Here is a 12,433-nt window from a genome sequence, read left to right on the forward strand (position 1 = left end):
AGTGTATATTATTACAAAATATTTATATTTTAAAAACATATTTTCTTTTTTTTTTTTTTTTTTTACTTTTTATTCATCAAAGTATCCTAAAAAAGTATCACATGTTCTGAAAAAATATTAAGCAGCAGAACTGTTTCCAACTTTGATAATTAATCATCATATTAGAATGATTTCTAAAGGATCATGTGATCCTAAAAATTCAGCTTTGCATCACAGAAATAAATGATAATTTAAAGTATAATAAATTTAAAAACAATTATTTTAAGTTGTAATAATATTTCACAATATTACGTTTTTTTCTGTATTTTTGATCAAATAAATGCAGGCTTGATGAGCAGAAGAAACTTCTTTCAAAAACATTAAAAATAGTAATGTTTCCAAACTTTTGGTCTGTACTGTATATATAAAATAATAATAATAAAAACCTCATAAATGACCCATAGACTTTGGTTTAATAATCTGGAACTGTTGCATAAATCTCTCATTTAAATATATACATACAATTTATGTATCAAGGACAGTGTTGTGGCTCAAAAAAAAAGACAGCACATAGTATTTTTTCCATAAATGTTTATTCTGAAAACATATAAAAGTTTACTTTAAAGAATCGACTTTCATAGACACCATTGACAGCTGATATCAGAGATTGACACTTTAGCATTTATTATATATTCACCACTGTAAAACCTTGGTTAAATGTCAGCATGTACAGTAATTGCTTATTATCAACCTATCAAGAGCAAGGTCCCCTGAATCCACTGAATAAACAATCACAGTAAAAACTTTAATATCTCAGGTTAAAAATGATTGCATATATACATTTTGGCACTTGAATTCAAGTTAAAACGCTTGTTTGATTTGGCATGCAAACACATTTGAGGTCTCTTCAGCATTTGTTTCTGAAATAAATGCCTGATACTTGTAACTGGGGGACATGGTGAAAACTGAACTTATTTGAAGGCTGCAATGTTAGTAGCAGGTAAACTATTTGCTTGAGCTCAGCAAAGCATGTCTGTGCAACTTATATATGCAAAATGAATACTTCTGTGGTGAATTATCAATAGTGTTACAGAAAAAAAAGATGACCAGCATTCATTAGCATTCCAATAATATAATCACACATTTACAGGTATTCATTATAATCTTCACCCTCTAGACTTCACTTTTACTTCCTCTTTTACCTTCGAGCTATGATCAAATAGGATCATTTTCTTTATATTTATTCCAACTTATTCCCACAAATTAATCACTTTTGCTTAACCTCCACTCTTTGGTTACACAACCACATTGTGATTTTTTTTAGTGAGGCAAAACTCACAATAACTGCATTGCTTGTGCAGTAAAATAATGGGGGCAAACCTTAAATACATAACTTGTAAATGTATTGCCATGTAGGAATATATGTCCACAAGCGAAGAAAATCTTGATTTCACTTGACAGCAATCGGTGTAGTGTTTATTGCACATTGCCACCCAGTGGCAACAAGCAGAAGTGACACAGGTTAGATTCACTGCATCCCATGTGATACAGTACTTTTCAGTACAGTTTACTGTGATTACTATGAACAGAAACAGCATTGATTTCATTCACCTTCTATGAACAGGCACTTCATTTGGGAGGCAGATGTTCCAGAGTCTTTTATGAAGTTTTTATTCCTCTATGCTGTCTTTCATTGAATTTGAAGGGTGTCACTCTCATTTAGACCGAAACGGGTCTTGTAATTGTCAAAGAGAGACTTGAGGGACCTGATGTACATGGCATGGTACATATCTATGACGTCCTGACTCGGCTCCTCGATTTTTGGAACTGTGATGGGTTCACCAACTGTAGTGAAAAGACACATTAAAAACTCCAGTCAAACCAAGATCATGTCAACAAATGACTAATTTTTAACCATTAATGTGGTTCTGATGTCAGCGAATATCGACTAAAATGAAAGAGCGCCTCTATCAACACAGAGACTGTCCTTGAACTAAATTTCACTATATTTAGGTTGTCTCATTATAACCCATGTAAACCGCTTTGTGCCAGTTTAAAGCACACATATATAGGATTTAAAGGTTATTAACATATTTAAATATATCTAAATATCAGTATGAAACCTGTAAATAATATCATATAAAGTTTCAATATATCATATTTTTAAAACATCATATTTATTAGTTATGTATATTTATCATAATATTATATTTATTTCTAATAAAAATAAATAAATAATAAAATAAATACATAATAATTATAATTAAGTTAATAAATAATGTATTAAACTAATTTATTACACCTGTGCATATACATATACATAAATAATATTTAAACTATTGTTTATTTATTTTATCGATATTGTATTTTATTTACTTTATCGAAATCTATATATACACATATTCATACATATTTAATACATTATATACAATACGTTTTTTTATTTTCTTTATTAAACTTTAATATGAAAATTCTAACAAAAAAAGTCTTGATTTTCTAGAAGACATTACGGCTATAACACATCAAACACGGCATTCCTCACCAACAGTAGTGATGGGTTTGCAATATGGTACAAGACCCCAGGACTCAGGGAAGAACAGTCCACAGCCATGAAACAGGCAGGGGGCAAAACCTAAAATCTTCTGAAGTCTCTTTTGAACCATTCGCCACCAAGAGTCATCGTCAAAAATCAGCTGTTTGTAAACCTCATTCTCACCAAATGAGTAGACAGGCACCAGATCAGCACTGAAAGGGGAACAGGAACAGGTTATAAGAATGTCAAAGAAAGATACATTTTAAAACACAGAGAATCTGCAGTGGTTAATTTTACATTAAAAAAACAACTGTTTCAGTGTAATTGTGTCTTAAAACCCTGTGAAACATGCAGGGAAGAATGTGCACTAGGAACGTCTCAAAGTGTTTATTTATTCTACTGTATAAGCTTCTGAGATTTTAATAGTTGAGGATTTCCGCAGTATTCATGTTCTTTCTCTTCATTTCTGCTCACAAAATACTGGCTTAATACTGGCTACTCCACTCCAAACTGCTTTGCTAACCCAACATGGGCTTGCTTCTAAATGAATTGTGTTTTTTCACCTGAAACAACCCTGCCATTTACCACTTGCCAAGAGAACCTCAACAGAACTGAATCAGAGGATACAGAACTTCAGGAAAAACTACTGTACCCATGCTAACCTAAACCTAGACGGCACAATGAACTTTATTGACTTGTTGTTGTGGAGTAAGCAAGTAATGCCGAAGTAAACAATGCTGGGAAGGTGGTGAGGGAAATGATTTGCAGTTCTCACCCTTGCTTGAGGGCCAGTTTCACAAAACCTTTGCGTTTTTTCAGCGTGACAGAGTTCATTCCTGGTGTACAGTGCAGAGATTCTGCAGCCCCTCCGATCACAATGACCACAGCGTTGCCCGTACCGTTACTAGACAGGAGGTAGTCAATGGAGTTTCTGTTTACTGGGCAGATACCTGAGAAACAGAAGGATATAGAGCGTTTGGTCAAGTTTTTACCAGGGTTTCCCAAACTGGGGTTTATGAAGGAACTGCAGGACGTTCTTGAGTTGATGAAAAGGTAACAAACAAATCACAGAAATGTAACATTTAATTAGCCAAAATAAATATTTTCAAATAAAAACAATTCATAAAACAAAACAATAAAAAAGCAACATCAGGGAATCATTAAAATGCAAATGTGTTGTAAACTTATTGCAATAATAACCTAAAACCTTAGCGGGTACTTAAATATGTTTAGGTCAAAATATTTAGGTCAAAAAACTGAAAAAACTGTTCTTCTGAAAAACATTTTTAAATCCATGGTCTACGACTATGACTGATTCATCTCTCATTCCTTTGCAAAAATCAACCATGGTTTTATTTATTAATTATTTTTATTTTTTTTTATAATTGTTTGCGGATTGATTACCATTTTATAGGCTACCATGGTTAAACTATGGTTAGTGTAGCACAGTTTGCGAACACTGATCTATATATATATTTATAAATATTTCGAACCTTATGAAATGTGCTTTTTTTTTTAAATACTGCTCGGTTCTGATAAAAATCCTTGCATATGCTCACAAATGTAAATGAGAACGGGAATACCAAATACCAGCGATAGACGTTTTATTCAACAACAGTACAGAAACACTAATACTGAATCTACAGAGCAAAGCGAGACCGATGTAATCCCATTGCTGAATGAATGATTCTTATGCGTCAGTTCTTTTTAGTGAACCAAAAATATACACCGCATTCAGGGTAGTGCAACTCCCAAACAAATAACTCTTATGAACCGGTTCGTTTTAGTACCTAAATCAAAAATATACAACGCAGCTAGTAAAGTCTGACTCGAAAACAGAAGTCTCTATGAGTTAGTTCATTCTATTGAATCAAACAATTACAGATAAATATATTATATTATTGGAATTTTTGAGGAAATATTTGTTGGACATTTGTTAAGAAACTATTGACGTTCGTTTCTTATAAGAGACTGTAAGAAAATTCGATCAATCTGCGGGTACATAGGGCAGGTTTCAACAGAAGTTCTTCAAAAATATTGACATCAGCACATGCAGGGCTGTGCCTCAATAGGACAAAGCTCAGAGGTCCTTGATAGACTACAGGATTCTTATCTACAGCACAGAGAGGACAAGCATGCTCCTCTTTTTTTCAACAGCCAAAACTGAACTTCATGCCTTGAGTCAGTTTGATCTTCAGTCAGTGTCACATGATGCAACTGCAGGCAATGAATACATGAAAGCTTTGATCCACAAAAAGAAACTAATATGTCGTTATATGTACCTCCAGACATCAGGTAATCCCTAAAGACTGGCAAGCGGAAGTTTCCAGCCAATGTGGCAAGAGACGGCTTGATTCCAGGGAATATCTTGGAGAATCCTGTGGCCTCGGTCCCAAAGTTACAAAAAGCACCAAAACAGAAGATGCCATGAGGGTGATAGCCAAAAATGTAGTTTCTGCTGGGAAGCAGGTTATGTGTCTTGATGAGCTGTAAATAATAATAAATAAAAAGTGATCAATTCAACTGCAATGACAAAATTACATTTGCAATGTTTTTTGTATGACTATAGAGACAGGATGTGATGCTAAAAATCACAGTGGTAAATGATTAAATTAAATGATTAAAACTTCATTTTGACAGCTCTTGAATATATATTTGCCATTAAACAGACCTATTTTCTTAGATTTAGGATGTAGATCAGTAATGGTATAATATAGCTTAAGACAATAAATGTTCGTAACTCAGACACAGTTACAATAAACCTGTGTGTACATTATATTGTTCACGATCACATTTTCTTATCAAGACTTATCATTAAACACTAATCTGCTGTTCTAATATATATTCTTTTCAGCAGATAATTAACTGCAGCCTTGCAGCAGATATTACTGTAGAGTGGAGCAACAGTTAGGAAATGAATGCACTCTCTGCACTCAGAGTATGTACAGAATGTAAAAGCTGCATAACCTGTGTACATAAGAACAGCTAATCAAACAGGCAGTATTGCATAATGACATGAGTGGATGAAAAAAACAAAGGTTTTAAGACAGATGCTGTGTCAGACTGGATGGTATAACCTTCTGGAGGAGGCTTAGAGAAGGTCTAGTCTATGGAATGTTTCCTGTTGCCTTTGTTTTTGAGAGTAAGATTCAAAACTCAAACACTCAAACACAGACACCTTTGGAGGGGCAGGAGCTCAAAGTAAAAAAGGGGCACATGGAACATGGATTTTAATAGGGTTGTGCTTCATGCTGATACGTGTATCGATATGTACCGTATATGCTTCTGTATTTATAGCAGCAAATGCCGTGACGCAGTTTTGAAAAAGAAACACAGAAAAGACAAGACCATTTTAAGTTTAAAAGTAAAAGTTTTATTTACTCTGGAATTAGAAACTGAATTATATTATTATTATTATTAATTATATTATTATATATCATAAGTATGATTCGGAGGATGAGAAAATCAGTATAAGCCTGTTTTATCAGTGTTGTGATGACAAGTTTTTTTAATAAATACTGTAATAATAATAGTTCAAAGTATGAATAGTTTTCACTCAGATAACATAAAAAGACAAGATCCCTCAATGCAATTTAAACCTTTAAACAGCAACAAAAGAAGAGAACAGGGACGTTTGTTTATATTGCTTTGTGTAGAACAACGTTAGCTGCATTTTTAATATTTAATAAATATTTTATTTTAATCTAATTTAAATCCGTCCCCTGCATTTTGTTCAGGCAGGTGTGTTCATGTACTGTAGATTTAAATCTACATGTTTCCAGATTTAAATCTACATTTAAATTCAAAGAGACGGTATCGATAGTCTTTGCATGACCTGACGTTTTATTTGTATCCAAAATGAGGAGATGTGAAAATCAGGAGTGCACTCTCATTTAGCGCATGTTTCATTCATACGCGAAGCCAGAGGGCACTCTTGCACACAAAGTCCAAAACAGACTCATAGAAGTTATAACTTATGACATGCAGGAAATTCCTTATATGGACAAAAGAATGGCTATGGCTGTAGTTGAGCTGAATAAAAACAAAGTCCTTTTAGGCAAGTCGTGCCACTCGGCCGCCATCAGCTATTTTAGACTAACAAGACCAGACTCCTATCTAAATGAATGGGCAGAGAGTCAGAACTGCATTTTCACTGGTCACCGGGACATAAAAACTGCATGTATAGAAACAGCAGTAAAATATGATGAAAATCGCTAAAAAAGTTAGATGATTTTGCCCCAAAATAAGGTTTAAAACACCTTTTTCCCCACAGGTTATACTTTTACTATGCATGCGCAAGGGTTCCTCAACTGTGCGCATACGTCAGTGGAACCAGACGATAGGCTTAAATTTTTCCGACTTGACTGTTAAAAGCAGATGATTGGCTTTCCAGCGGGAGGGGCAGGACATGTGCATACAACCGCCATCTTTGCCGTTACGGGTTTTCCTTATATAGTTGTATTGAGGATTGAGGAAGTGGCATGTCTCTTATAAATTGAAAAAGATCATCCTCTGTTGTCATCTCACATCAAAATCCACATATTTGTTTAATATGATTAAATTATTTTCGCTCGTAAAGAGTGCTTGATTTCTCTCCCAATTCAGACGTGATTGCTTTGTGATAACAAGAGAATAGTGGGTGGTTGCCAGGTGTATGCTTATTGGTCTATTTTTTTTTTCTATCGTTTCTATTTTTCTTTTGGTTGTATCTAGTTCTTATTTGAACCCATTTTGTCCACAAATTAGTTTTTACATTTTACACCTACTGAACTCTTCAGCAAGACTCTTTAGTCACCACTGACCTTATTTCTCTTCATGCTTATCATAACGCAGCTGGCATGCATTGTAACACTAGGCGAAGTGATGATTTCATCATGTGACTAAACACACTACGTGTTCTGCAAGGTAAACGTCCTAGCCAACTGGCACACACAGGGCCTTCCTTTGAGTCCTGACTGACTCACACATATACTGTATATTTTTTATATTAAGTGTTGACTGTGGTTTTGACTGAATATGAATACTTTAAATGAACATTTGCATTAAATAACTTTTTCTTAGACCAGTATTTAAGGATTTATATTGTAGAGAAGTCTGTCAGTGAGTTAACGATTTACTTTTATTCTCTTTCATCATGCAAATATTTGTTTCATGCTAATTTGTATATGATTATAATGTGTCTGGTTCATAATTTAGTGCTGGTAAAGTTTCTGTATCACCTAGTTGTTGTACAGAGGCCTGTGCTCTGCAATATAAGTAAGACACAAGAAAAACAAGTGCTCAGTGATTAAATTTCTACTGATCAGGACGAGCAAAGTCTAGCAGTGCACTTACAACTCACATCAAGATCCACCCAGCAGCAATGTCAAGCAGAGAAAAGAACAGGACGAAAGTAATGGCTGATAAAATGTATCTTTGATCTTTTCCCCTTTGCACTTAACAGTTATCAATGCATATTTACACATTGGACACTGGCCAGAATATATAAACTACAATTCAAAAGTTTGGGGTTGGTAAAAATTTTCTTAAACAAGTGAATGTTTTTATTTCGAAACGATGCATTCAATTATTCAAACGTGACAGTAAAGACTTTTCCTTTATTACAAAAATTATATTGTATTCCTTTGAACTTTTTATTTAAGAATCCTAAAAATTATATCACTGTTTCCACCAAAACCATTTAGCAGAATAATTTCACCATAATAATAATAAGTAATGTTTCTTGAACACAGAATCAGCAAATTAGAATGTTTTATGAAGAACAATGTGACACTAAAGCCTGTAATAATGACTGCTGAAATAAATTTTCAAATATTCAAAAAGAAAAGTTATTTTAATTTGTAATAATATTTCACACTATAACCATTTATATAAATGTAAAAAAAAAATGGGAAATGTCAAGACATTGTTTGGAAAAGAATATGTGATTATTAGGTCTTTTTTGTATGAACTGTCCCTTTAAATCTATATATAAATGCTGGAGGATATGTACTTTGACATTTGCAAAGTATTTATATTTCCTAATTCCATTTGAGGAAAATCTTTATCTATGTAACTATTAGCTGTTCAGTGGTTAGGCCTTTATTTTAATTTCCTTAAACTGTGATGTTGTATAAGACGTAAATCACTCACTCTTATGGGAAAATAGTCTCTAAAGTATTTCCACACAGTCCAGTTTCTCACCCAGGTCGATCTACGGCCTCCTAAGATATTTGAACAATAACAAAGAATACAAATGCAAACACAGTCACAACAAGCATCCTACACTTCTCAACAGATTGAATCATGAATGGCATGCTTTAATCAGGGAAAAGAATGAAAAGGTTACCTTGTTTAGGGGTGTTCCAGTCATAGATCAGCCAGGCGGTGTAAATGGCAGCAATTACCCAGCAGTCTGTGCAAAACATGTACATCAGCAGCAAAGAGCAGCCAATGCCTAGAAGAGCAAAAAGAGTATTTAGAGTTGACTCTAAATTTATAAAGCAAGCTGAAGATATAGAAAGCTGAGATTTTAAAGGAATAGTTCAACCAAAAATGCAAATTTGCTGAAAATTTACTTATCCTCAGGTCATCCAATTTTGTTTCTTTATCAGAACAGATTTGTAGAAATTGAACATTACATTACTTGCTCACCAATGGATCCTCTGCAGTGAATGGGTGCCGTCAGAATGAGACTTCAAACAGCTGATAAATACATCATAAGTAATCCACACGGCAGTTTGTAATAAAAAAAAATCCTTCAAGGCATTTAACTTTTAACTATCACTTCTCACCAAAATACTCCATAATCCATAATAATCCACTAATTCCAGTGAAAAAGTCCATCCTCTGTTGTTCTCTCATATTAAAATTCACCAACATATTTGTTTAGAATGATTTTTGCTTTTGCTTTTTCACTGGAGCAATATTATGGATAGAGGACTCATATTTTAGCTGAAATCAACATTTTGAATTTCTCAGTGATGGACTTGTTTCTTATAAACACACAGCTTTTCACTTCACAAGCCATTAATTGATGGACTGGATTACTTGTGGATTATTGTAATGTTTTTATCAGTTGTTTGAACTCTCACTCTAACTGCACCCATTCACTGCAGAGGATAAGTAATGTTACATTTCTGCAAATCTGCGAATAAACAAACTCATCTACATCTTGGATGACCAAGATGAAGGGTGAGCGAGCTGCACATGTTTCAACACATTTTTTTATCCAATTTTATTTTATTTATTTTTGGGGAGAACTATTGTTTTAACATTCATAAACACTGAAATTAATTCATTTCAGTAAGGCAACACAATGTCCTACATTATAAATTCTCTAAATTGCCAACTTAAGTCTCACAGTGAATTTAACTCTTCCACTCACCCATGGCAAGAAATGTGATGACAAACTGCAGGACAGAGATCACCTGCAGATATTTCATGATTTTGGATTGTGTCAGCCAGGGGACGGAGGGCAGGTCGTGTAAGGCTGAGAGGATGCTGGAGCCCGAGCCTATACAGGATTTAAAGGAGAATTGGAATTAACCATCTTAATGTTGTGGGAACGCTTGTTCTCTATGTCAAGGTCTGTCTGTAGCCTAGGAATAAATGCTGACATGCATATCATGACTGTGACGAACCGTGATGATGTCAATTGAGAATGGTGTCATTCGGGTTGTTTTTTGTGCATAAAATGTAATCTGATGCCAAATAACTCCTAAAATCTCAGAAAAAAACTCCCTGAAGATGTATGAAATAAACTAATGACTCTTTGCTATTACTTCTAATTCATTATTCACAAAACTCAAGCAAATTTTACACAGTGCAAAAAAGATTAGATGCAGCACTGAAGCACACATACACACACTTCTCTTACAGTCACTGAGATCAGATCACAAGACAACATAATCCCATATTAATGAGTCCATCCTGACTGAAAATAACAACAAACATCAGACAATGATGGCCATGTAACACATGTCATTCCCTCTCGATGATTGGAACAAGATGGAGACTAAATGAATCTCACTTAAGTGTCTAACTTAACTATGATCACATCCTAGGTAGGAGGACGTCCTGTTAACAAATAATAATTATAATAGTTATAATAATTATATATATATATATATATATGTATCTAAAACATACACATAAAACATGTATATACAGGACAATAATATATTAAATTTCATTAAATGATAACACTAAATTAAATTAAAATGCAATTATTTCAGAAGATATATTTACTTACCCTTTTTCACACCGGAATACGCAGCGAGTATGGTTTTCATTGTTGAGGCACAAATAATATTTTTAACAGAGTAATAACTCGCTGCTGGAAGTTGAGCTGCTCTACAGCATCTCTCTCACTGGCGTCAGCCGCGAGCTCACAGGCGCGCGCCTGTCATTTAAGCGCCTCGGGGGGAGGAGCATAGAAAGCGCTGTCAATCAAACTATAACCGCCTTCGCTGTCTGCAATATTTTAAGACGAAAAGTTGTCAAGTTTTTAATTCCAAAAACTGTTCCTGTCTGATGAATTTCTTCAAACTTAAAAGCCAAACATGATGCTGAGATGTTTGGCTATGTCTGGTTATCCCTTCAACTGATCTGGAGGATTTAAAGGTCTGTGAAGGTAAACTAGACGTGGATGGGCGCCCAGCCAATCAGGTGGAGAAGACTTTAGCCCCGCCCTCATGCTTTATTGACCAACACTGATTGTCCATAATGTCCACACTTTACAGGACTGGAATAGGGTTCAAATTCGGCCCTGGACAAATCCAGGCCATCCAGCACATGAGTTCGCCTGTGAATGTTTTGCTGGGTTAAAGGGCCGTACTTTGGATTAAATAAATGAATAAATAAAACAGCACAGAAACATATTATATGACTGAATTCACGAAAAATGCAATCAACTTAATAATATATTTTTGCCACATAGAAAAGCACTTTACAGTAAAGCATTGATTTTAAGCTAGAATGCAGAAAAGTACTGCTCTTAAATTCTGTCGTTTCCTCATCCTCAAGTCATACCAAATAATCATTAGTTGCTCCTTTTTCTCATATATTTCAACCTGAAGTATTTACTCTACACCAAGACTTAAATATTCTATTAATAAAAATAGCACATGCAGGTAATTATACAAAACTTCAATAGGCTTTGGAATCGAGAAACTAAAGAGTAAAAAAAGTGAAATTAGTGAGAGATAGCAGCCTGCCAGACTAAATGTCCATTAGGAGCATTAGCTGTTTCATAATTCACAATTTTTATTTTTCACAATGCTACGGTCAGCGTTGTATACTGCCAGTGACCTTCATTGGCCTGTTGTTCTTGCCAGGACTGGCCAGGGCTCAGATGGCAGAGAGACCACTCACCTTTAGATCTATCTGATCTGCAGCTGCTCAATCATATCATCAGCTGCTTGAAATATGAATGTGTTATATTTGGTGTATTTATATAATACACAGTATATTGTTATGCAATAGTGTATTGTGCATTTTTGTGTAAATTTCTTTTGGTTGCAATTTTTATTCAGAAATCTGAGCAATTTGGGGTTTTACAATATTAAAGTTTATGAAATAGTTTTTAGCCTACTAGTTCTGAATAATATTTTATGTTTAACTATTTACCCGAGGTCTTTTGATATCTGATGTCACAGTAGGTAAAAACTTATAATAAGACGTTTAATGGGTACTGCACCAATAATCAGCCAATTCTGATGAGGAAATATATATTCAGTCTAGACAGTAAATTGCTCAAGCTCACTGTAATTTGTACTGTATCAATATCAATCATCCATTTGGCAGAAATCATTTAGTTGGCCTTTGAACTTTAATCTCTAAAATTAATCTCTTAAATGTCTTATATTGTCGGATGCTCAAACAGATAATGTTTTTGTAGCTTCTTTATGATTGACTGTTTTTCAATTAAATTAAATTCAA

At 34.1% G+C, this 12,433-nt stretch overlaps 1 protein-coding gene across 1 annotated transcript; it reads right to left on the reverse strand.

Moving 5' to 3' along the window:
- Positions 1–639: 639 nt before the first annotated feature.
- Positions 640–11,096, reverse strand: LOC132132234 (diacylglycerol O-acyltransferase 2). Its single transcript, XM_059544570.1, has 8 exons — positions 10,746–11,096; positions 9,879–10,007; positions 8,841–8,948; positions 8,645–8,715; positions 4,795–4,999; positions 3,288–3,462; positions 2,522–2,724; positions 640–1,824 (listed from the first exon to the last, which is right to left on the reverse strand). The coding sequence occupies exons 1-8, from the start codon at positions 10,783–10,785 to the stop codon at positions 1,670–1,672; spliced, it is 1,086 nt and encodes a 361-aa protein (XP_059400553.1). The 5' UTR covers positions 10,786–11,096; the 3' UTR covers positions 640–1,669.
- Positions 11,097–12,433: the final 1,337 nt, after the last annotated feature.

The sequence above is a fragment of the Carassius carassius genome, chromosome 49, assembly GCF_963082965.1.
Source record: "Carassius carassius chromosome 49, fCarCar2.1, whole genome shotgun sequence".
Classification (NCBI taxonomy): Eukaryota; Metazoa; Chordata; class Actinopteri; order Cypriniformes; family Cyprinidae; genus Carassius; species Carassius carassius.